Here is a 27340-nt window from a genome sequence, read left to right as displayed (position 1 = left end):
GGCCTCTCTTGTATTTATTTGCATGTTCTGTTTGTGAGTAAATTATGGCATATTCTTACCTTGGGAGTTATTATAGCTAATGATGTACTTACACAAACTTAAATTGCTACCTAAGCTATTAAAACAGCTAGCTGCAAGATCAAGACATATGTCTGGAAAGAGAAAATGTTCTTCAGAGTTCCCATGTGAATTCTTTACACATTCTGGGCCTGTTAAGTGTCTTAACTTGGTTTTAATCCTTTCTTACACAGGCAAATGACCACTAGCAATGTTGCATAAATCAGCCATCAAACTGAACAGCACCATGAGGATTTCAGTCAAAAGCAATAAAATATGTACAGAAGTGATCAAAGAGTATGAATCACATTCCAAAGAGGTTCATAGTTCCTAAACCTGAGAAGTCCCAAAGAGAGGCTCTTAGCTAAATTGGCTCTGAGGTTGCTAACCTCTGAGGAATGGACACAGGTATCCCTGAGGTGGACACAGTAATAAGACCCAAAATCTAGGCATCTTCTCCAAGAAAGCAGGCCATGCCGACAGAATGCAGCATTTTAAAGTCACTGCAGAGTGATGCTGTGACATGAAGTATTTGATTTTCTGAGGCCTGTGCAAAATTGTGCAAAGTAGATGTAGTAACTGACCAGTTTTCAGATAGGGGAGTTGCTTTCCTGTGAGGGCTTCATCCAGGCTCTGCTAGTACAACTCAATGGAAATTTTCCCAGTTGTGGCATTTTGATGGTGTTACTGGAATGGATGAAATCTGGAAAGTAATGAAAGACAAAAGAGAAAATAAGAGGACGTGGCATGGGGAAAAGGAGAACGTGAGAGGAATCTACTTCTGTAAAAGCACCCCCACAGAAAGCCAAGAGTTGGTGTTTCGTTGAAACTGGGGGCTGTGTGGAAGGACCATGTGAAAAAAAGGCAAACATTTTCATTCAGATACTTAAGCTGATTTTCAATGTGAAAACTGATGCACAACTGCAGAAGTGCAGACTGAAGATTTGTGATCAGAATTTAACCTTGGCAACCCTAACTTGAATCTAGAGCAACACTTTGCATTGAAGCTGAGGATTGAGCTCTGGTCTAGGGTAATGGACACCAGCTCTGGGTTGGAATCTCTGAAAAGTCTTGCTCAGAGGAAAGAAACTGTGACACAGAAGATAAGCAAAAGAGGAGTGTTCTTCCAGTAAGCGCTTCCCACAACTTTATGCCAGCCCCAGTCAGCCTAGCCAAGCCTTGATTTATATGTCTTAAAAACACTGAGCAGCTCCAAGAGCAGACTGTGTCCCTGGAGGGGATTAGACGGGGTTAAGATAAAAATTCCTCCACAATATTTAGCCTTTTGGGAGAAGGAAAAGCATACCAGCAAAGCAGAGTGAGAAGAAACATATGGAAGCAGACAGACTGACTGACTCCTTCCCCTGCTGAATTGAGTGGAAGTGCATTTTCCTCAGTGATTGCTGGATATCTGAGTGTTTCATCTAACATGGAGGTAAGACAATTGCTCACTTAAATTGTACTGATGAAGTAAATACACCAAGTGCAATGAAATATTAATTTATAGAGAGAAATACTTGTCTGAAAATGTAATTGGGCGGTATTGCAAGGAAGGAGAAAAATACAATCCAACCGCTTGCACAAAAAAGCTGAGGAATTAGACCTTATTAGCGTGACACCCTGTCCTTTATTTGTTAAGCTGTCTAGTGTAAAGAGTGCAGAAAGTCAGAACAGCTGCACAGTCTAAAGGAAAGAAAAACAGAGTAAGCTTTTGCTTCTCTTTTCCAGGTGCTGAGGATTTTTCTCTTGCTGGAAGTTTCAGGTTTTATTCCCATTTTTTCCAGGTGATCATTTCTTTAGAAAACTATATACTGAAGACTAAGCTTGTCTAGTTTAACAGACAACTTCTCCTAGTGCATGACATGGGGCAGGGCTTACAGGATTCTTCAGATATGTTATGACATGGGGCAGGGCTTAATGGGGTCTTTGGATATGTTTCCTGGAAGACAACACTGGTCTATGTTGGCACTGCCACTGCCATAGGGGGCAATAAGAGTGAGGAGTTACGGTGTCCACTACCTCCATCCACGCTGAATAAGCCAGAAGAGTCAGCCGCTCTTCAGGTGGCGTGCGTACAGCGGTGGTGTGCGAGCCTGTGACGCACACCTGCAATGCACACTACAAAGCACAGTACAGCTTACCCCAAGCTAGCCCCGATCCCCCATTATCGCCTGAGTGCCTCCCATTTGCAAACTCGTTCTATGAGAGCTGCTGTGAATGGGCTCTTGCACACAGCACGGCATACATGGACTCTGACAGCTGCCTGTGGACCTGCAGGACAGGGTGAATGTGGCTAGTTTTTTCTGTTGCTCAGTGACTGAAAAGCTAACTAGGAATTGATATTGTTTTCACACTTGAAAAGCAAATCACAGTGGATCAGAGAGAGTCTGGTCATGCCCCGTATCTTTATTGAAGGTTTGCTTTGCTATTTCAGAAAGCTTTACACTAATGCTTATAGATGGAGATCCCTGACAATTTTCCCCTTTTGTTTTTCTAATAATGCAAAAAATACTACTGGAGCAGCGCTTCCCAGCCAGTCCATTGCCGCTGGAATTCCTTTGGCCCTTGGTCCGAATGTGATGGCTGTACTAAAAAACAGGTATAGACAGACACACTTTTTCTGCAAACATGACTTCACAAGCATAAGCTTTTATTCCAGTGATTAAGGAGCCACTGTATCTTTTATACCCCAAATTGGATGATTTTGTGTCTACAGCTGTGTGATGTTCAGTATAAAAAGTCACAAGAGCCCATTCTGAGCTGAGGAAGAAATCAAGACAAGGGATAGGCAAAAGCACTTGAAGTGCCTCTCCCCAGCAAAATGAGAAGGTAGCTGGTCTCTAGGGAAGGGAAGTCCTCCAGCCTTTCCTCTCCATGTCCCTTTGAAAGCAGTTTTTATTTTGGTGATACTTCCAAAAAGCTCTACCAAACTGTTTAGTTAACTGAGACAGTTCCTCAGCTGCCACTGATTGATTTGTACCACCTACACTGATTTTTCATTAGAAGAGGAATGTGCCAAGAAAATAAAGTTTTGTTGCATAATAGTATCCCCAATAAAAACAAGCTGATGATTTTGACAGTGCAACTCTATTCACGTTGAAGTCACTTTTGCTTCTCACTTTCCATCTTGTTTCCATTGATGTTGCATGAATTAAGAAGGAATTAGTCCAAATTAAAGATCTGAACTGAGAACTCACTTGAATTGTTTTAGAAGCAATAAATAGCTCACGTAATGTTAGCTTTTAACATTTTCCTTTAGGATATTGTTTACATTGAAAGTTTTTGGCAAATCCGTTTGGAGCATGATTGGTCCTATTAAAAATATAAAACAAAATAGAAATTTGTCAGCAGCTTCCTCTTGGTTTCAGAGTAGATTTTTCAACAAAACAGCCAAGTTTAGGGCTCAGGCTGAAGACCCTGTAGATAAAATAGCTGTCTTTCTATTAACTCGTGGTTTTGTTGCACTATTGTGGTAGTGTGAAGTGTGGTCGTTCTCAGAAAAAAAATAGTGACTGTTCCATCTCCTTACAGAAGAGTGGTAGCAGTGTCTTGACAGTAGTAAACTATTTCTGCTTTGCATTTAGATATTCTGAGGTTTGAATTTGCATGATTTGAATTTTGCTTGAATTTTGCTTGATTTGAATTCAGATTCGGAGACGGACAGTAGCAGTTTATGGCCAGTTTGGGGGAAATCCCTGCTCTGGGGATGCCATTGAAACAAGGCAATGCACTCCCACGCGAGGATGCCCAACAGAGGACGGCTGCGGTGATCGGTTCAGGTGTTTTTCAGGTACCATTAAGATGTTTTTAGTCATTTTCTCGTCCTTAAAATTAAGAAGACCTTGTCATTCTTGAAATTTAGTCAATGGGCAATCGCTTTCCAGAACTCTTGACCTAGAGATTCATTTGATTCAACAGGAAGTTTCCTTTTGTTCAGCCTTGGCTATGAATGTCTTTAATTTCATCTTGGGTATTCCAAAGCTTTGCAAATAATGTGCTGTAGTTCTGTGAGCCTCCCTAAATCATTGTGCCTCACTAATTTGCCCCAGATCACAGTTTTTTCATTATGAGAGAGTCATTAAAGAATGCAACTTTAGACGTGATTCTCGAAAGCTGTATTTAGGATATATCCAAACATCTTGGAAACTACTTGCATCATGAAAACTAAGGCTCCTCAAAACAGTGCTAGTATCTAAACAGCTTCTGTGACCACCACAAATGAGCACACTGCCTCAGCAGGTAGAAGTTTATCATGGAACAACAGGATGAACATGTTTTGCTGCTATCAGATAGACAGTCCCAGTCGCACAGGATATGGTCAAAGGATGAAATTTCAAGAGAAATAGGAAATAAATTTACAAGTCAACTGGTTTATTAATGTATGATAAGCCTGGAATGGCTGCAGTTCCCTCAGGTGTAAATATGCAGTATTTATTTATGTCTATATCTACTGTTGTTTCACAAGCCCTCTGGGGCACAGACTGTTCACTGTGGGATTGAATGAGCTAATTAATGTGGTAGTAACTGTGACTTTTGCTTTGACTTTAGGTGATTTGTTTGTAAATGGACAAACATTTCTCCTTTCTCTGTGTGCTTTTTTTTAATTTAGGTCAGTGCATTAGCAGATCTCTTGTGTGCAATGGAGATCAGGATTGTGAGGAAGATGGTGCTGATGAAGATCAATGTGAAGAGAAGAGGACTGTATGTGATAATGATAAAACACCTCCAAATTCAGAACTTACAGGAACAGGGTAATGTTCTCTGCAGAGCTCATTAGTACTGATGCTAAATACATTTACATTTTTGTTGTACCGAGAACCTCTGGCTGTGTAGATAGACTTCTTGTGCTTCTGGTCAAACCGCCCGTACGCAAAAGAATGGTTTTAATCTTCCGATGTCAGCACATTCTTATCTAAAGAACAGGTCCTTAGATACTTACCCTGAATGAAAATTAGCTTTAATGAGAGTAGATCTAATTTTTACGGTGGTCGAAAGATGTCCTCTAACATGCAGCTGAACTACAAAAAATGGCTCATGATGCAAAGCTGCACCTAACAGAAGGCAGCAACGTGTACACGCAGAGAAAAGCAAATTAAAACTGCCTTGCCACTGTAACTGCATGTGACTGTACTACACTGATGACAGCAGTACCATACTGTCTTTATGGGGAGCAGTCTCCCTTCAGCTATGTGTATCTGACTTCTGCAGGCTTGAAAGGCTGCAAATTGCAAAAAACAAAAAAGACTCAACGTGAGTTTAATTTTTGCACTTTTTTGTTTTTGCTGAGATTGCCTTTTACTCCTTCACCAACAAAAAGCAGGCACGCACCAGGCTATGCCATGCAACTGTTTCCACCATGCCAGTGGCTCAGTGCAGCCAGAATGTAGCTGTGACTTTGGTCTTTTTATTTGAAGCACAGACTAAAGCTTTCTGTCTTTCAGTCCTGCTATTTAAATATATCTCTCTAAAAGAGATATATAAGCCAATAATATATAATGATCAGTAGGAAAGCAAGTTTAAAAATGTATAGCAGCAATTCTGGGTCTTTTTATTTATTGTTGTTGCATTTAGTACTGTGAATCTATATGGATTTCTGTTTATATATGCCATCTGTAGCTTCACAAAATATTTATCTTAAGTTTCTTTAGGATAGTCATATCATCTGGAATGTGATATAGTTCAAATACAATACAAAAACATTTTGGTAAGGGACACCCTGTTGTTTCTGTGTTGGATTAATTGCTGGAAAAACAAAACTTAATAGCATCTATTGCAGTAGACATGGATGGCTTAATATTAGCAGGTATTGGTACATGCTCATTTTTGTTGACGAATTAAAGGTAATATTTTGCTTTCCATATTCTGACATGTTACATGAAGTGCGGTTCTGCAGATATGAGGGTCTATCAGTGGATATAATGGTTTTGCAATTTTTACCTCCTGTAAAAGTTTCTGCTAGCTGAGCGTCTTAATGATATTTCATGTTTTTCTTCTCGTAGCTTTGATGCCATTAGTGGTGAGACTAAGGGAAGAGTGATTCATACAAGAAGCTTTGGAGGACAATGCAGGACGGTGTTTAGTGGTGACGGGAGAGAATACTACAGGCTGAGTGAAAGCGTTCTCGCTTATACATTCCAAGTATGTTTCCACTAACCACAGCTTTATCTTTAGAGTCATGATTAAAACAGGCAGAAGGATGTAAAACAGGTAAGGTCTCTTGACAAATAGGTTTCCTTAAACATAGATGAATGAAGCCTGTACCCTCTCTCCAGTCTATTAGTTCCACTTGCAGCTCTTCCATCATGAACTGAGAGAAGGATCCCATGCCACCGGACAGAGCTGTCTCCTGAACACATAGCAAACAAACAGCAGTAGCAAAAGGTTTCAGTGCAACAGTAGTGTTGAGGGCCATATGTCACCACATGATAAAGTTCTGTCAGTTCATGTCAAGAGAGTATGGCATTTTATTTATTATTTTTAAATACTAACTGGTCGATATGGTGCTATAAAGGAAGGAAAAAGAATCATCGTTTCTCTGATGTCATTTCAACTTCTCTCACAGTGAGACTGAATGCCAAGCCATCTCCTTAGGACAAGTAGCAGCCTGAATCACCCTGAGAAATTTTTGTGCATATCGCTTTGGGATGCTTCACGGAGATCTTCCAGAGAGATATTATATATATTTCTATTTATACTTATACTTATACTTATATTTATACTTATACTTATATTTATACTTATATTTATATTTATATTTATATTTATATTTATATTTATATTTATATTTATATTTATATTTATATATTTATTATTTCAGGTCACATGCCTAAGATAGTTGGTTCTTCTCCCCCTTATCAAAAGCATGCCAAGCAACCCTAATGTGTCATATTACTTTACTTTTTATATATATATAAATATATACAAGTAATACTCCTTTTAGCCAATTGATTGCTCCAGTGTTCACTTCTTTTAGTGTTTACACATCATCTGAAATGCATTCAGCCTGAAGAAATCATAAGGTTTTTGCGTCAGGAAGTAGTTGCTATACATCATGTTATTGGTTTTAATACCCTTCATAAAGCTCTTTACATAGAATTGTATTTTCCATCTTCTAGGTTAAAATTCAGAATGATTTTAGTTATGAGTTTTTCAACAGTAGCTGGTCTTACATGAAGCACTCAGAGGGGCGTGAAAAATCAAACAGCGGACACAATTTTTCACAGAAAAAAAATCTGCAAAACAGTCAAAAGGTATGTATAAAGTGTCAGTATGGCTTAGCATATTGCATAAACGTTCTAGTTATTATTTTTTATAGTGAGATGCAAATATTTATTTTATTCAGATATTTTTGGCACCAGTCCGTAAAAGAAAGCTCCCACTAAACTTTTACAAAAATATCACTGGTCTGGCTTATCAGTTAAGCTGGGTTTGCTGCTATTGTTGCTTTTTCCATTTTACCTCTTCATTAGTAATCTATTTATTTACTAACGGCTTTTCCCCTGTTTAAGAAAGAAAAACATCAGCTTCTTCTCAAAATTGATTAAATTTTTCCACTTTTTTCTAACAGTTTAACACACTTTCTAATAATGCCTTTGTCAGTATCTTAGAGTGAAAGAATTCAACAAAACAAAATTAGTTTTAATCACAGATTTCATTTCCCACTAGTAGGAAATTAAGAAAGATAAGCAGTATCTTAGGCAGCCGGTAAGCCACAGTGCTTACGCCTTTGACTTATTTAAAAACAAAGGTTAAATAAATAATTTGAGAATAATTCTCAATTAAGAGGTAAAACCTTAATCTTAGAGTAAATAAAAGCAAGTAACGATTACATATATTTGATGTTTTCCAAGCTGACAGAAGATAAGCTCATGTTACCACACTAACAATGACATACATTGAGATTTATCATTACAAAGCTTGAAAGCAACATTGAGAAGCAGAGGTGACCATTCTTGTGTGGGTACGTAGCATTTTAAAATTCAGCAGCATCCTCAAAATGGCTAGAGCACCTTAACAAATAAAGGCTCCTCTACACGAATCAGAGTGAGAAGAAAATCTCCCTAGTTCCTCGAATTTGCTTTCAATAAGGTTTGTTAACCCTATGCTGCCATGTTGCCAGTGCTGGAAAGCTGGAAACCACCATTAGTGATACAGTAACATTAGTGAATAGTGATATTTTCATTACTCCTTTGTCTTTGTGCTAGTTTTCTGTACACAGGAAGAAAAGAAAGACGACGCAGCAATTAAAATCAAAGCCCAAAAGATACTTCCTCTCCTCGGAATATTTTTTTCATGTTCCCTGAGCTGCTTAGACACGACTATAGTCTTAGCTTAGACTACAGTCTGCTTAGACACAACACTATAGTTGTTAGTATAGTAGCTAATAGTAGTATAGTAACAGAGCGTTAGTATAGTAGCTAAAATAATATGTATGTCACTTAGCTAGTAGTGAAGTGGCCGCATGACTGATTTCTTTTCCTCCCATCAGAGTCAGCAGCTGTTGGTTATTGAGAACACTGTGGAAGTTGCTCAGTTTATTAACAACCGCCCAGACTTTCTCACTCTTGCGGAGCCATTCTGGAAGGAACTCGCCAACCTCCCTGTTGTCTATGATTACAACACCTACCGAAGATTTATTGAACATTTTGGGACTCATTTTTTACACTCTGGATCTCTAGGAGGACATTACAAAATTATTTTTAAAATGGATACTGACAAAATGAAAGCAGAAGGTAGAGTACTGGAGCATTTGTTACAAGAAACAAAGTGAGAAAACAAAGATAAACATTTCTTTGCCTGTTCTCCGAAGCAATATGTGAAATCAAATAAGAGAGTCTGATAGTTGGTTCAGGACCTCATCAGGCTGAACTTGAATTCTAATGCGAGTTTGAATGCCACATAACCTTAAAGTTTAGAAGTTGCTTGGAGATGGAGGCTGGGTAAAACTGTAAAGAGCAGAATAAATCCCAAATGAGGCAAATATCAAAGTGACTTGTGATGGTGCTCAGTGGTGAGCAGCGCTGTAGGAGCAGGGAATGCTGAGAAAAGGGATGAAAGGAACAATAAACTTTTGCCAGATACAACTTCTGTCTCAGCCTCCATCCACAGGCTGTAGCATAAGGTGGACCTCCCTATAGAACCTACTTTTTAGCTGCCTCCTAATTCAAGCAGAAAATGTGGTGGTTCTGTTTCTAAAACACCTTTCAGGTCAATGGGGAACTGAGACATTAATTAAAAATATAGACTAACTTTCAACGTATGGTATTGTTAATGGATCTATTTTCTGCAGGTCTGAGCATAACAGACATGTACAAGTGTACTACATCAGGCTGGAATGCATTCATTGTAAAGAAGAAGAAAACAGAATGCTCCAAACTGGATGAACTATTACAAACTTCTTCAGGTGAATGTTCAGTAGTAACTTGCACAGATACCATATATCCAGCTTTCATCTCTTCCTAAATAGCTGTCCAAATGAGGAACAGGTGTGGATAGCTTTGCTGAACTGTTTTAACACATGGAACCCAAACACCAAGTGCCCAGTTTAAAAGGCTCCCCAAGACCCAAACAGTGCTAATGCTTTCCCAATAATTAATACTTTTCTAGACACCTTACAGCCAGGGAGGCTAATACAGCTGGAAAACTGGATGTTGCTTATGTGCTGTACATGTGAGACCTCTTGATGCAAGTGGGCATGATTGATCTGTCCGGAACTGTAGCACCCATTTTCATCACCGTATGCAGGGTCTCCTTAGACAGGGCCTTTATGGAGCTATATGTTATAAGAAAGTTTGGGTGTTGATCTGTTTGTGCAGTTAGTCTGTGTGACAGAAAGGGATAAACAGCTCTACAGATGCCCACCGACTTACTTTCTGCAGCCTGTTTTGCAGATGTTGGAGAGTTTTCAGATGCATGTGACTCTTTGCAACTTCTCCACACTGCATTTTTATCCTAAGCCAATATCCTTCTTTTTTAGGAAATGCTGCTGTGGGATTTGACAAAGTATTACTACTGAGGACACTGTAATCTCATAAGTGCATTCTGCCCTGAGGCATTCTTTCACTACTTGCTAGTATAGTTTTTGCACGTATTGTTTCTATTCCTATTTGTAAATATGCAAAGCTGCTATTTTCTGTCCTTCCCATCCTGAATCTACAGGAAGTAGTGGCAATAAGATTAAAGGAGACCCTTATATAGAAGGAGGAAGCCCAGGTGGTGTTGCTGGCCTTAGTTATCTAGAGCTGAATAATCCTGCTGGGAACAGTCAGAGATACTCCTTTTGGGCCGGATCAGTGACAAACTATCCCAGAGTAATTAAAAAAAAGGTAAGGCTATTTTCCTGAAACACACATGAGCAGATTGGATTACCTCAAGGGGAGAAGTGATTAAATTATAGAGGGTGATTAATCAGGCTGTAGTCAGCAATCATTCTGTATTCAGATCACTTCATAAAAGTAAAAAAAATTCACAGGAAGAAAATTCTGGGAAGCGACTGGCTGTATCACAAATCTAACCTTTGTCTGGTAGTTACCTGCCAGCCTTACAAGCTTTTGGTGATTTTACTGGTGTTCTGCTTAAGAACAGAGGGTCAGCCTAGCATTGGAGAAAGGCTAGATTTCAAGTAGCCCATTTTCTGAATTACATGTTGGCAAGTCTGTGTGTGGCTTCCACACGCAGCTTGATGACCCCTCTGTATCCCTTTTATACCTCTCCCTTTTCTCTGTGTGTGGTAATTTGAGGTAACTGGAGATTCTGTAAGCCAGACACCTGAAAATTGGCACAAGAGTATTCACCGCTAGTTTGTCCGAGTCCCCTTTGGGAACTGCCTGAATGCTGAAGCATAATGTAAAAGCAGTAGAATGCCATCAGGGAGTTTTCAATTAAATATGAGAACATAAGATATAAAATCTGCCATAGGAATGCAAAATATTTTTACTTATTGCTGTCTTTAATCATTACTTAATGAAATGACATAATAGCTTGGTTAAATGTCTAGCTTTCTAGGCTGGGAATAGCTTGATGATGATGACTTAAGTTATTGTACACTGGTGGACTGTGTTACGGTACACTTTAATCTCAGCTGTAACCTCTCATCTCAGATGTGTTTAAACACAACTAAGCTGCCAGTAACTTGAAGAAACATTGTTAAATAGAGCTGATTTTGCAGAAAAAAGCTAACATTAAAAACTAAAATAAGATTTTAGTTGGCTAACAGACTATTTAGGGCATCTTTCAAGACTCATGTGCAGGAACATGCATCACAAATTATCTTACATGACAAAATGTGCTGATAAACTGCTCTATCCTTAATATAGCTTTAATGTAAATTTTTTTTCTTCTGTGTGTAGCTGACACCATTGTATGAGCTGGTAAAGGAAGTGCCCTGTTCCTCAGTTAAAAAGCACTACCTAAAACAAGCCATTGAGGAATATATGGCTGAAAACGATCCCTGCAAATGTCATCCTTGCCAGAATTGTGGTGAGCCAGCTGTGGAAGGAACTCAATGTGTGTGTTACTGCAAGCCTTACACCTTCGGAGCTGCTTGTGAACTGGGAACTCTCGTGCAAGATCAGCCAGGTCAGCACTTGTTTAAATTTGTGAGAGTTTAAAAGTGGTAAGTGCACTTTCCTGTTTCCAGAATCTGTTTATCCTGCTGCACAGACTGAATGAACAGCTGATGTTGTGCAGCAGCTGCTCAGTCAGTTCCTGCTGCAGACATATAGCATGGGGACAGGTTTCTTCCTGCTGAGCCTGACACTCTGCTTAGCATGTATAAACAGTACTTTATAAATAACTGTTTTTATAAATATTGTTAAATACAGTGGATAATACTAACCACTCATAGTGCAGCCCTCCATAAATAAATATATACTCTAAAAGAGCAGGTGTTCTTCAGTCTCACAGGTGATTCTGTCCCTGTCCACCCATAAGCAGGGAAATTCATATACTAATGGGCCAAAGTCACTGTTGCCAAACTGGGGTGCATACACTCTCATAATTAAGTTCTGAGGTAAGTAACTAAACTAACATAGATATTTCAATGCTGCTGATCACCTAGTGTAGAGGGAGGAAATTAGGATGTTGTGGAGTGCTCTGCGCTCCTGAATCTCTATCTCCTTACTTGGAAGATTAATTTTAGGTGAGGCTGAAATCACTGGTGCCACTGACTTGCTGCACATCGCACCTCAGTCCATGAGCAAAGTCAGCCAAGTTTTGAACTGGGAAATTGCTGTATATAGCCCTTAAGCCAGAAGAACTTGCAGATTCTCTTCAAATATGCAAGTCACACATGACTTGTGTCCCATTGGACACAAAATTAAGGAAAGGAGATTGAGTGGTCAAAATGAGGATCAACTCAACCCTTATTCCTAAGACTTACACAGGTATTCAGAAGCCAAAGCCCTAGTGTAACCAAAAAGACAAACTTAGAGGTGTCTTTGTGAGGCTGGGCAGAATGAGTAGGGGAACAGAGATCATAACAACGTGGAATTCTCTGTAGGGTCGTAGTTTGGATTTTCATTAGCTTTGAATAGTACTTGCCTTTTTCAGGATAATAAACCTGCAGAGTGGTTTAATGTGAAATGGTCTCAAACGTTACGTAGGTGTTGTTGATGGACACTGGAGCTGCTGGTCTTCCTGGAGTCCGTGTTCAGGAGGAAGGAAATCAAGGAGTCGAACCTGCAACAACCCCTCACCACAGGGTGGTGGGAAGGCATGCATAGGAGAACAGCATGAAAGCAGACCTTGTGAAGATGAAGAGTTGCAACATTTTCAGTAAGCAGAAAAGAAACTTTTGGAGCACAAATAGGGGAAGATTTAAAAATTTAATTCAAAAGAATGCACAGATTGTTGCACTTAGGGAGAATGTCACTCACTGACCCTCCAGCTTTCATATTGTTTCATACGTTGAAACAAGATGAAACCCAGGAACTGAATCTGATAGAGGTGAACTAGAAAATGGGGTAAAAGCCGGTAAACTTGACACCATTCGCTTTAGTACTCTCTTTTTCAAATATCCAGGTGGTGCCTGATTTAAGTATAATTGTGACATAAATGGGACATGTAATGGTCTTGAAAATGAACTTAATTGAGACGTTTACTATTTTGGAAGGAAAAGTAACTAAACAAATTCAAACTTAGTAGTACTTTTGTTTGCTTTATAGCCTAATTGAACCACACTGCTTTGATATATCCATAAGTCCTACAGAATTCTGTACACCTCCTCCTCTCTTGGAAAATGGATTTGTTCAAGTAAGTTATTTCTATTATTTTATTATCTGCCCTGTCCCTACCTGCAGTGTCACAGCTGAAGTTAATATAGAGATTCACTTGAAACTGTGGGTTTGTCTTGATAAGTTTAGTACTGATAAGTTCATTATCAAAGCTACTGCAGCTTTCTTAGCACTGTCCCCCTTGCTTAAGTTTACAAGAAGTTAGTCAAGACTTTACACATTAAAACGCACCTCCCCCCCACACACACACAAAATAAAATCTTTGCTTTTCTGCAAATTTTTTGCTTTTCCTAGAAATCTTGTCTTACACGCTACACACGTAGCTGACATATGTGGCACAGAAATGTTTTACAAATTACAGAAAATCAAAGAGAAGCAGAGCACAGAGAGTAAACTGTCAAAGGTAATTCATCACATGTCCATAGCAAAATTATAAAGAGATTTTAGGACTTTTGACTTTTCATCCTGTGACTAACCATTGCACTTTCTTGTTCCCTGGTGGAACTATGATGAGGCAAGTTATTTTGCTGACTGTATTACAAAGTTGGGTCTATTTAGCAAGGGAGACTTCTCAGGGTATAGATTATGCCTTCTCTGTGCTGTGAGGCTGTCTAGAGTCTTCCTGGTCAATAAAATAAATAGGAGGATTAGTTAAAAATCCACTAGTTAGCTCTGCACAACTGAGCCTGAGGCATGATCCAAAATTTTGTCATGAATTTTTTGTAATCAATGGCTCTCTCCCATGTTGATAAACTTAGTTCACAAACTAAAGGCAGAATCCTGCAATTTGTGGAATATTCTCAGTTTTTATAAGATCTCTCCTTAGAACGGAGGAGGATATAAAATGAGAAAAGATCTGTGTCCTCAAGGACAGCCCTCCTAAGTGGCCATATCACATTAACCATGCATAAGCTGATAGCATGCCATTCTAAGACTTAGCCAAGCCATATACTCTCTGCTACTCCCACTGGGAATTTGAGAGCTTAATTCTGCTAAAGTTTAGTAACAGCCATATTTGTAGTCAGTTTATATGCTGGCAGAAAAGCACTGTTCCATTTCTCGTATACATCACTGCCAGACCCCTGTCACCAGGTACACTCAACTCTAACTCTCATTTTGCTATGTTAAGCTAGAATCTTCTGTATTCTACCAATTTTTTTTCAGCATCTTTTCCATTTTGAGCACATTTGCTGACTACAGATAATGAGAATTGCCCACAATACTCCAGACACTCCCATTAATTCATTGTAGAATAATATTAACACTTAACACTGTCCCAAACTACTGCATCCCAAGATCCCACCCCGAGATCAATGGGAGTTCGACATTGCTGGTGATTCCTAGATTATATATTCAAAATACCTCCTTTTCCTTTTCTTTCAGAATGCTGAAAACTTATACCCTGTTGGGAAAAGCATTGTTTACACTTGCAGAGATGGATACTCTCTCGTTGGTGATCCTGTTGCTAAGTGTGGCAGTAATTTACAGTGGCAAACTGGAGACAGATATTGCCAGAGTATGTCTAACTGATTCTCATTATGAAATGCAACTTAATTCCTGAATTCTGGTGAAACTTTTCTCCGTGTCTGTTTCCTAGCAATAAGGGGGAAAGAAATACACACCAGTATTTTCCCAGTTCCCTAAACAGAATCAGGCTTAGATTGACTTTCTTTTCTTTGAATCCAGACATTGTTATACTGAAATAGAAAAAAAGCCATAAACTCTGGTTGTAAAGAAGGCAGGAAGTGAAATGAAAGCCCAGCACACCTGATCGAACCAGGTCGAATATTATTTGTAGAAAGAGTTTTACTATATTTAAAGCAAGGTTTGTATCCATTGGGATATAAGCCAGAATCACAAAGACTGATGATCAATAAGTCCCATAATCTCTATCAGAGGAATCACAATGTTCTTATGTTTATACAGGACTGAGATTTTCTGTAGTTCTCCATAATCCTTCTAAGCTGGCAGTAAATTGCAGCGTATACCATTCTCATACATTATGTTATCCCTGATTAATGCTACATAGGAAGAAGGGCGCTCTTCAAGATCCTGGACAATACTCCACCCTCCTGGGTGTGGGAGGAATTACTTTCCGAGGAACAGCCTTTGTTGCTCAATTCAGTCTTGTGGCTGTGGCCAAGAACCATTGGGATAAGCCTGTGTCCCTTTATAAACCAAACTGAGTAAAAGGTCCAGTGGAAACTCTGGGCAACCACAGAGTTCTCAAATAACTGTCTCATCGTCGGAGCTCAACTGCAGGGATCAGTTTACAGCTTGGATGATCTCTCACCTTCCCTCTTTTCCTCTAGCCCAGTTAGTAACCATTAGGGTGTTTTCTCCCTCAAATTTTTTTTGTAGATCAACTTTGAGTGCAATCAGTGAGACCTGGGAGTTTTCAGGCCTGTTGTTCAATATCCTCTTTTCCTCCTTCCAACCAGAATTTATTGTCAACAAACGCTAGCCCACACTGTCTGAGTACCGTCTCTTCGTGTATCAGTACAGAGTCTTCAGGGCTCTATATGTATGACCTGTCCCTACTAGGATGCTAGTTACTAGCACGAACCCTTAACAGAAGCACAGGTTATAAGAACAGAGAAGTTCTGTTCAGGCTAGGGCCAGATCTGCAGGCAACAGGAGAAGATATAGTCACTCTGTCCTTGGTATTGCACATATATATCGCTGGGGTAATGAGTTAATATTCTTTGCTAACATAATTGGCATATTGCCAGAGGAAAAACGGCTAATATTTCCATTCAATTTTTTTAGGAATTTAAGACAAGCTAACATATGCAACCGCTTTCTGCAGTCCTCTGATTCACCGTGCCTATCTCAAATGCTTCATTCCTCAGAAACCGCTTGTCTCCTACCTGCCCTGGAGGGGGGTTTGCAAGGAGAGCCATGGAAACCTTTATACGAGATCGGTGAGAGAGTGACTCTGTCCTGTCCACGTGGCATGCGCTTAGAAGGGGCAGGCTCCATTTTGTGTGAGCCCAGTCTCAAGTGGTCTCCTGACATGATGACTATCCAGTGCAAGAGACCGGGTAAGCCACTGTAGTCTTCTAAATGCAGTGCAAGGGTTTCTTTCCTGTGCAGACTATGGTTGATATAGATAAGATATACACAGAACTAGAGCTAATATACTGATAGAGAGGTTTATCCATATCAACAACACAAAGCACAGAAGATTTGAATGTGTGCTTCACCATGGGCCAAGATAACTGACCAGTTTCTGCAAGGTGTTCAAACAAGATGCCTCAAGACATTTCTTTTTGAAGTTTCCTTCTGGCTTGTTGCTTCCCATTCCCCTGTAGATATGAAGCATAATCACCAACAATATTTTAAGAGATTGTCTAGGATATATGCTGCCTATTCTGCCCCCAAATACACTTGACTTTCCACTCGCATTGTGTATTGCCACCACCATGTGAACTGCACCATGGAGAAGTGACTTCGCTGGAAGCCGTCTGGAATCTATTCTGTGCACCAAGGCCTCTCATGGCAGAGAAGAGCTGGGGCTGGGTGACTCCTTTTGCACGTTCGACAGTCACACAGCTGATATGGAGTAAATCTGTAGGAAGTGAAGGACAGGGGGGTATGGATCTTCAAGCTCCTAGTAACAGCTGTTTAAGCTCTGGGTTGATACTGGCAGGCACTGTCAGAGACAGAAGCAGGCTATACCATAAAGCGGGTTAGTCTCAGTTCATCTTTTCCAGCTGTGGAGGGCAGACAAGACTTTCTCTTGTGCATTCTTACAATGCTGGCTAGTGACATACAAGCATCCAAACAGCTTGCTACTTCAAGTCAGCCACATCCTTACTCGACATCCCAGATGTTCTCATATTCTTCCTCAGACCCTTACTTGAAGAAAACTAGCAGCCACTGCTGTTCCCCAGGGAATAGACCAGGCTCGTATCCCATATTTTGTGTCTATGCTCTCATTATCATCAGCAAACTGCTGTGGCCTGTAGTCGCCCAATCTAAGGAAAAAGGCAGGTGAAAATCAGGCTCGTAAGTCAAAGATCAGCATCCCATAAGAATACCAACCTCGGTCATCTGCAGTTTCTGACCGTTATATCATATCCGTGTGTACAGCAAGCATGAGAATTTCAGAAGGAACAACATGCCTGTAAATAAAATGGCTCATTGTCACTAACATACAAAAGCGCTAGTGCTACAGTATTACAGTTGCTAGTTGCCTAGGTCCTGAGGCTCAGCCTTAGTGATTAATTTTCATCAGTTTTTGTAACATCATGTATTCAAACTCTAGTAAAGACTAGAAACCAGCTTAAATGCTTCCATCTTTAGAAATAATTTGTGTCTTGCTGTATGGGACTATTACATTAGTAAAACAGGAAGAATAACAGCTAAAAAATAGAAGGAATGTAAGATAAAAACGGACAATAATTATAATGAAGATATGTACATGCAGAGACACAATGGCACACATCTATTTGGCCTTACTGAAATAAGGTGGGACGAGAGTATTTAGTCAGTAATAGTGTCGATAACAGTAAACTACAGAGGACAGGTAAAACCAGCAGCCCCAGACCTGGAGACACTGCAGCAATTTTTGGTGGAAATTTCCCTTCTGCAGGCAGACAAGGTTATGCCTGGTGTTTGTGTTGCAAAGCACTACAACTCTATTTTTTAACTCCTCTGTCCATTTCTGCCTGTCTGTTTCGCTTGCCAAGTCTTAATCCGCAAGGGAGATTTATTTATAAAATGCAACAGTGTTCAGGGAGATTAAAGTTTCAGGTTAAAGCAGAATACTATAGACCCCTAATCTAACACACAAATCATGATAAACCTTTCTCAGAAAGCGTGGCTCTATGAATTAAACAAAGTCTTGCTATTACTTGTTACAGAAATCTCTAGAGGAATGTTTAGCAAATGCCTCTTTCATTTCAAAGCTTAGACTATAACTCAGCAGCCAAAGAACAACACGTGTGCATCATGAAAATTCCCCAGGAGCCACTGCTGCTTTTATTTTTTTAAGTTAGTGCAGATTAAGGACTTTGTGCTCAGACTTGTAATTTTCATTACCATCAGTGAATCTGGATATTAAGGTTCACTATTTCTGCACAGGGCTTTGGAGTCTCAGCTTTTCTAGTCACAACCGTGAAGCCAGTAACTCTGAAATCTGATGCTAAAGCTGTTGCCAACACTTGCGAACTATGATTCAGCACTGCCAAGTTTAGCAGAAACAGACAGCTGCTGCAGAACTGGAATGAATCTTTAAGCTTCAACATTGTACATGTCTCCTTCAGTCTGACTCTTAGCCCGTGGACAAATACTGTTCAGTAACTCCGCAAATGTATTATATCTTTTCAATACTGTAGATTCCTTCCATGCAGTAGTTACTTTCAGTGAACACGTAGAATGTGATTTATATAATTCCGTTATATAATTCAGTGCCTTTTAAGCTCAGCTGATGGGGTGATTTCAGGGTAGCCTTTTAACAGCCTTTGTTTTTCTGACCCTTAACAGCATTGTCTGTGTTTTTCTACTTCAGCACCCAGTGTGAAACCAGAAGTGACAGAGCCTAAATGTCAGCCATGGGAGAAAGTGCAGCAGTCACAATGCGTGTGCAAAATGCCCTATGAGTGTGGGTAAGTTCAGGCTGAATTTGACAATGACTTTCTCACTTTATTCAAGACCAATTAAATTTCTTAAGCCTTCAGTCCATGACAGATTAGAAAGCTTTACTCATATGAGAAGGAGGTATAGTGCTTTGTTTGCTTTACAGCTCAATCAGTGTCCTGCTCATCACTTACCTGTCTTGTCACAGCTGTCAGTGGGTATTAGCAGTGATGGAATTTGGTTAGATGACAGAAGGTGAAGGGATAATTTCAGCTCTACTTGATCTGTGAAATAGATGGAAAAAGATAAAATGATATTTTGAAGATTTAGAAGACGGGGACCTAAACCATCCAAGTGGTAAGCTAGTGAAATAAAGCAGATTTATTTTCCCTGCTGAGAAACTGGAGAGTTATGAAAGGTACAATAATCTAATCTCCTATTTACACAGCAGTTTGGAGAGGCCAATCCTCTTCAGACCACTCATGTCACCTTTTATGAACTCATAACTTGCAGACCAGAGTTTGTTGTTTCTTATTTACTTAGTGATCTAAGCCTACACTCTGTGATAAGTAAAGCAGGACAAACATATGGCATTGATTCACTCACTGGGTTCTTTGCTAACTTTTGAGGGAACAGAACCATAAATGAGAAGTAACAAGAAGAGACCCAAGGCCACCTGGCACTCATAGCCAAATGTTCCAAAGAGCTCAGCACTCAAACATCTGGGATAGTTTTCGTAGGACACCAGCACAGTGAGTGTGAGCTCTGGATATGAGATCTGGCCAGGTTTATCATAGCAAGAGCCGAACAGTTTTAAAACTCCAGGATAACAGATGAGATTTTTCTTTTCCAGTGTGGTAGGAGAAAGAAAATTCAAGTGATTTAGAGGTAGCAGGACTTCTCAGTGGAATAGGTACTACATGTATCAGATAGGTAGTTACAAGAGTGCCCTGCACAGTGATTCTAGCGCTAAGCCAAAATTAGCACACCTTGAACATCTCCAAATCAAAACTGGTGAGCTTAGTTCAGGTTTTGCAGTTCCACTGGGCGTTTTCCTAGGACTTGAGACCATTGACTGGCATCCCTGCTTTGGGAAGATAAGGGTCAAGTTTTAACAACTCCACTAAGACTCTCCGTATCCTTAAACACCTAAATATCTTAAATATTCTAGTCCTACTCTTTTTACTTAAATACTCTACTTGTTAAAATGAGGCAACAACCCCTCTTCTGTTTCGTATTTTTTCTGAGGTCAATTACGTAGAAGATGAGGAGGCTCCACAATGCTAGGGAAGCCCCTGTGCAGAGTCGGGACAACTGTGGAAGTTAAATGAATTACGTTCGGTTATACATTTAGGCTTCAGTTATAATTAATCTGCTGCCTGCCTGTTTCTATTTTTTTAATTATATTCAAAATGGCAGGAAGATAGAGAACAGTCATTGTTGTTACCTGATGCCATCTTTCGCTCTGTCTTGAAATAACACATCTAATAATAGTTAAATGATAAATCATCAGCTGTCTAAGCAGGTTAACCTGCTAGCCTATTGAGGTTATAGGACTGAAGCACGTAACCTGATCCCAGCCCCCCCTCTGAGAACTGAGGTAACCTGGTTTGCTTTGCTGTGATGGTGACTCTCAACAGCAGCCTCTGCTCAGAACAGTTCACAAGAAATGCAGACATGCCATGGTTTCAGACCCATCATTGGTCTTTTCAATTGCCAAGAGATAAGCAACAGAAACTTCCAGGGATGGCACAAGAACCCCACAACAGGCTGGTGCAGGGTAATTTGTCCCTCATGACATGGTGCCTTAGGCTATATCTACCCTAATAAATTAGACAGGGAACATTCCTGAGCATTGGCTCTGCTAAATTGCTAGAACATCTCCTAGCAGAGTTTTGGCAAGGGCTAACTCCCACATGATTTCCAGGCACAGTTCAGGAGCTTTTAGGGTCAAGGACTATAGGCAGTTTGATGTGGTCCCCCTGCTCTGAGGGCAGAGAGTTTAACAGTATGGATACCAGTTATTCTGTGGAAATTTATCCTTCTGCAAGAAATGGTTCAGAGGACAGTTAGTGTATTAATATAGATGAAACCTTAGCCTCCAGCAGTGAAAGACTATCTCCACAAAGAAGAATGAGATTGAATATCTTTTCAAAAGTACCCCCTTCCTTCTCCCCACATTTATTTGTGTAGCATCTATGTTTCTTAAGAGTTTTTGGCCTATGTTAAAATTTATGGTCTTGGATGTAAACTTAATAAGTTAAAATCATTTCTAGCATGTTGAATTTCTCATTTTTTAGTTTCACTGCAAGCTGCCTGCCTCATATAGTAGGTGGAAGAGAAAAGGTATTTGCTGACTTACATATGCTATTTAATTCCTCATATTATGTGCTTTTGTAAAGGCTTGTTCTTATTCCAGCCTTGTTTTTTCAGATAAAAGGTGCTGAATTTTTCAAATTCCTTCCACATGAGGACTCTTCTTTGCCTTTAATTATTTGTATTCCACTGTTCTGATCCTCCTATCCCTGTAATATACTTTCTTAGCAATGAGTGCAAGTTATTAATTTCTCTTATGAGTACAGCATATCCAACCATTTTCTTATGCGTCTGAACATGCTTATTTCCACTGGCTTTCTTCCCAGCGGACCCAGTCTCACAGAGCTTGAGGGACAACATCATAGCTAGACATCTGCAACATGGAACGTGCGCTCCCTACGTTTCTTTCCCTGTTGTGAACCATAAACAGCGGGCTAAATCAGCCTCCTTCCCCTCTGCTGGGTGCTGCTGAAGTGGCGCAAAGCAGAGAGACTAGTGCATTTCATTCTTTATGTTAACAGAAGAGCATTTAGAAAAATTCAAGCAACAAAAAATTACTAGGGATTTCATAGCTGGTAGCTTGACCAAGCACAGCACTTAAGGGATACATTGCAGTTGAAGGTGCTAACATATGTAGGAGTTATAATACAATTAATAATGTTTAAATGCACATTCAGTTGCAGGTAGATGCGACAGTCAAAGTTTTCAGAATCAGCTGATGAATTCTATGCCAAATTTGAGGGACATTAAAGGAGCACTAAGCTACAGACAGTTTAACTTTCTGTAAATGCAGCTCTTTTAAGAGGCTTCAAAATCATTTCTCAGAGAATCATTCCCAGAGCTTGGAGCAGGCACTTTTTCTCGGTGTTTTGTTTATAGATCCTATGAAAAAGCATTTCATAGCTCTCAGAGAAAAAAAAAGTCTACCTCAACACTTGGCAAGTAGTCGAACAAGCCTGGAGTCAATGCTTTCTTACCAGAAGTTCCCTCTTCAAATTCCTCTTCCCAACAAGCCACTTTCTCAGGAACTGTTACCTTCCCTGGCAGACAGCCTCACTCCACTCATTAGGCCCCTTTGGCCGCTCCTGGTCAGCCTCTCTTCTGCATCAAACACCTGTTTTGCCTGGGTTGACCATAAGAACGGACCGATTTTAGATACTAATGTTTCTGTGTAAGTACTTCTGAGCTGTTCAAAGTGAGAAATAAGCCTTTGGAGCTGCATTTCAAAGCTCTTCGTACCTTGGGAGTGACTCTCCACTGTCTAGTAGCCTGCACAGTAATCTCCCCGTGGGTGTAAAACGCTGCCTGGAGAGCATGTGAATGACCTACTCTGAGTAGGCAGCATTTTTGTTCAGTCCACACAGATGGCACCAACTGCATGAAGCGTAAGTAGAGAAGCTTGGGTTTTGAGAATGAAATCCAGAAATAATGGAAGGTCTTTTTTTCCCCCTCCTACATCTACAGCATGAAATACAAATGATAATACCTTCCTAGAATTGTCCCTGAAGCAAATACTGTTCAAGGTTGTCCAGGAATCGTTATTATTGCTTTTATAAACGAATTTTTGTGGGTGTTAGGACAATATCTGAATTTCAAGAAATAAACAAGTAAAGGCCCTGCATGAATAGAGCAGGTTTTTGATAAAAGTTCTGTGTAGATTTTGTATTTGTGTTTCCAGAAGTTTCTCTGGTCTCTGATGTCGGGTCATAACTCTTTATGCGGTAAAATCTGAGGCTTTTAAAGGAGAGCAGGCAATAAATACGTTAACTATGTTCTCATCTGTTGTAATTAATAATTATGAAATAATAATTTGCATGCCAGTGTGTATATGTCATTATATGTATGTGAAACCATATGTTTGTGTGTATGTACATGTGTGCACAGATGTATAATATAGTAGTGAATAACTGAGGTCTGAACTCTTAACTAATGAAGTCTAGATTTCACTGCCACTGAGGTCAATGGCAAAATACCCAGTACTATCCTTGTCCTTCAAAGGGGACAGACTCTGGTACTGTTGAGGTGCAGCATTCTATGGGAAAGGAAGAAGTCTGATTTGTTCATGAGTCTAAGTCCCGAGTTCCTTGCTGCACTTTCAGGACGTACCTCACTGAATAGGAAAAATAGAATGGGACCCTGAATATTTTCCATTCCCTCAGCTCTTTTTAAGAGGTACAAAGATAAAGCACGTTTAAACAGTGCAATCCCTGCTTTTGTTTTCAGTCCTTCCCTGGACGTCTGTGCTACAGATCAAAGAACGAAGAGAAACACACTTTTAACTGTTTGCAAGATGCATGCGTTGGAGTGCACGGGCAGAAAATATTCTCTTACTGATGTAGAAAACTGCAAAATACCTCAGGCAGCTGAAAAATCCTGTGGATCATGCCGTTCATGGGAAAAATGTGATGGTAAGAGATTCTTCACAATCATAAGTAACAAAATGAAATCTTTATCCCTATTCACACGTTTTGCCGTAGTTTTGTCTTTACAATAGCAACTCCAGATCCTCCCAGAAGCACACACAAACTGCTAAGTTGGTTCAAACCATTAGCCCGGTATTTGGTGTATGACTATGACAGAAAGCTCCAGTCATGGAAAATAAAACCCTGCAGGAGATTGTAACAGAATAAACTGTCTATAGGAAAAGCCCATCCCCAGTCTCTGTTAAGTGGATACCACATTAGATGTTTCTCTGGCAGTTTTGGGTGAAATCCTTGCCCTACCCTTTTTTCATTATAACTACCTGTTTTAAACTTCTTGACACAGTAATGGTGGAAGTCCTCACTACCCTCAGCACTATCAGATCCTTTCCTGAATCTCGCTGAGCGTTCTCCCCCGTGGTATCTGGTGGCAAGGAATTAAATGTCTTATTCTATACTGTCTAGAAAGGGCACTTACTTCTGTTTGTACTTCACTGCATATCCCCGGTTTCTCACATCATGAACAACAGTGAATGACTATTCCCTCAGAGTAAATATTCTCAGTCTTTTGCAGTCTGTCTTCAGTGGAAGCTTTTCTATCCCCTGATCTGATTTCCCTGAGTGTCCTCCAGTACATTGCATTTAATGGAGGGTGGCCAGAAATGGAAAGATAAAGGAGTAAATTAGGTTTTCAGAAGTGCCCCAGATAGAAGGCACCATTATTATTATATTTTGAAAATAAAAAAGATTACTTGATAGGAGTTTGTATATTTTGTTTAATAGGTTTGAACATGCCAAAATAATAACAAAAAGTCATCAAAATTGGCTGAAGCTTCAGCAGAGAAAAATGCAAGGAAAAGTTAAACACACAATACCAAAACAAGGACGTAGTTATGAAAAATAAATCTCATTCTTACCTGATTGTGTTAGCTGTTGTCACTGATACACCTATGCCCATTTATTCATAGGAGTGGGTTATTTGATCTTAATGAAACTACCAATAGGTAAATAAAAAGACAAGTTTTAAGTGTTTGCATGATCAGGGTGCGACCAGAGTTTGTTACTCTCATCTTAAATGTTATCTGGAGTCTGGAGCAGTAGATACGATAACTGGTGCTAGGAGATTTGAAGCACTAATGTCAGAGATGTAGTCAAGACCTCTATCTCAGGCATCTTCAGAAAGCTTTTCCCATAGAAGTGAACAGTTTATCAAATTTGGAGAAGTCCCTGTAGGCACATTGGATTGCTGTGACAGCAGAGTGCCACTTGGTTGCACTTCTAGTTTTTCCATTGAACCTGATTATCAATTAATGTTACTTCTGTTTAGGAGAAGTGCCCTCCACAAATTGCTCTGTTACTCCTATAGTTTTGCTAGAAATACATTAGTCTGTTTTTCATTAAATGAGTTACTACCTTCCTTGTGAGTAGCTCCCATCCGGAGTGTTTTTTATTCTCTGTTTTTGCTTAGCCCAATCCAACAGCTGTGTCTGCCGTGAAGACGGGCAGTGTGAGGAGGGAGGCATTCGGATTTGTGCTGCAGTAAGCAGGTCTGCTGTCCGTCAGACCATGACTGAATGTCAGGTGGGGCTTCACAAGTGCCGAGGGGAGACTGTCACCCTTGTCAGCATAAAGCCTTGTGACATTCAAAGCAAATAAGGCATATTATGGTTCATTTTGCTCATTGCCATGGGATATGTCAAAATGCGTCAACTGCTGGGCAGTAATATACTTCAAATCTTGCTCTATCATGTATAAGCTCGGCCATGAAGTCCACCACTGCTGATGAGATTATGTTCATTGGCTCTGAATCAGGGTTCTTCATTACGCAGAGCTACACTAACCACTCACACAAGGGCTCTTATCCTAGACTCTGACTTAGCATTGGTAAGTTTACTTTGCATCTCCCTCAGAATTAAAAAATATTCCTGAACTGCAACCACCAAAGTAGTATTTATAGTAATGTAATGTAATATAGTGTCTAGCACTTGTAAATATATTTTTCTTAAAGTCACACAAACATACTTCTGCACTGATTAGATTTAGATTCTAAGAAAAGAATAAGCTTTACAAAATAAGACATACGATTCTTCTCTTTTTTAATAGAGTAACTTCTTTCTACTTTGCCTTATTCTGCTGAGCAAAAAGTACGCACAGCATTGAACTTGTCACTGTGCCCGAAGCCTTTAAAGGTCAAACAAGGTGCATTAATAGTAAATGCAGCTTAAAATAATGAAAAGAATTCTTACGCTCGTGGCTTCTTGTACACAGACCCACCTCATGAAAACCTGCCCATTTATGTTGTCATAACCAACACCAAGAGCTAAATTTGTAAGTACAGATAACTCAGTTGCACTTGTCATACACATTTGTGTTTGGTCCAAGCACCAGTCTGCTTACAGACCACTGAACATGGAAGTCTTCGATCGTAGCAAAACTTTCCAGAAGTGAGCGATTAGGGGAAGTGTGGTCTCACAGAAATGGAGAATCTCTGCATATGACCCCTGGGGATATCTTTGGACAATCTCCTAAGATTGTTTCTAAATAAAAGGGGTCTCTTGTACCCCTTTCCTTACACAGCTAAGCATGCTATCTGGTACAGTTAAACAGCGACGTCTTTGCTCACATACAACGTATCTTGCAAGTCAATTCGGGTGCCTGGCATGGAAATCTGATCTCTTCCTGACTATTCTCGGAAGCAAAAAAGGACAAATGGCTGCATATCAAGTAACAGGATGAATGATAAAGCAAATACAATACTATCAGTAAGAAACTCGTATATTTTTAAAGGGACAAATTTTATTTCTTGTTATCAATAAACATCTACCAGATAAAATCTGTCTGTTGGTTTCCATGTTTGTACCTGTCGTTTCCTCACGTAAACCCTACCCTCGGCACAGTAAGCTTTGTTTTCTGTGGCACTGGCAATAAGAATTAAGCTAGAATTAAGATCAGTATGCTTTCCCTTGGCAGACTCCCTGTCCCAGAGGCAGCTGTGCTGGTAGGAGAGGTTGCCACTGCCACCCCCTCACCCTTGGTTGTTTGTCACCACCCCGCACACCCACCGAAGCTGCTGTCCTGGCAGATTGGAGGGGAGGGTAGCAGACAGCGATGGGCATGTGTCAAGCAGGAAGGGTATGCTGGTAAGGTCAAATCCTAGAGAGAAGCTGAGAAATCACAAGAGGTCAAGAACCCTTCCCCTTGCCCCGAAGTGTTTTCATGGTAACAGAGGAAAAGCTTTTTACTCAATAACTTAATCAAGCAATAGAAAGAGTAAATAGAGAATCAGACAATGCGGATACAACATAGCAAAGACATTCAACAGTGATATGAAATGTTGGCTGATAAGGTTAAAGCAGTATAAATGAAAATAAAAGGAAATATAAAAATAAGAAAAGGGGAGATTTAAAATAAAGAGTAACAATTATTTCAGAGACCTGGAAGTAAATATTAAGGTAATAGTAATATAGGAAGTAAATATTAAGGTACAGTTCTCACCTAGCTCACAAAATTTTCAAGAATGGCATCATTTGTTAATCCCTAGTATAAGATATCCTAGCCTACAGGGCTAATTGCATATCTTTGTACCATCTTAGCCAAAATAACTTAAAATTATTTTTAGTGGCTACATGGTACTGAAGCTATTTTTTCTGATCTTTTGCCCATGGAAAGCCCTGACTCTTCTCTGTCTTGCATCTCCAATAGATTTATTTGTCTAGCTTCTTTATTTGTCTA

General features: G+C 39.8%; 1 protein-coding gene across 1 annotated transcript; it reads left to right on the top strand.

Annotated features, from left to right (window-relative positions):
- The first annotated feature begins 868 nt into the window (after window positions 1-868).
- On the top strand, window positions 869-25915 carry LOC104147804 (complement component C7). Its single transcript, XM_009680676.2, has 18 exons — window positions 869-1492; window positions 1786-1841; window positions 2581-2656; window positions 3706-3847; window positions 4667-4808; window positions 6057-6195; window positions 7173-7307; window positions 8546-8789; window positions 9347-9460; window positions 10216-10382; window positions 11406-11634; window positions 12660-12831; window positions 13221-13308; window positions 14673-14805; window positions 16142-16333; window positions 18805-18901; window positions 23412-23596; window positions 25077-25915. The coding sequence occupies exons 1-18, from the start codon at window positions 1487-1489 to the stop codon at window positions 25262-25264; spliced, it is 2505 nt and encodes an 834-aa protein (XP_009678971.2). The 5' UTR covers window positions 869-1486; the 3' UTR covers window positions 25265-25915.
- The last annotated feature ends 1425 nt before the right edge of the window (window positions 25916-27340 follow it).

The sequence above is a fragment of the Struthio camelus genome, chromosome Z, assembly GCF_040807025.1.
Source record: "Struthio camelus isolate bStrCam1 chromosome Z, bStrCam1.hap1, whole genome shotgun sequence".
NCBI classification, from domain to species: domain Eukaryota; kingdom Metazoa; phylum Chordata; class Aves; order Struthioniformes; family Struthionidae; genus Struthio; species Struthio camelus.
This window is presented reverse-complemented; position numbering and strand designations above follow the sequence as displayed.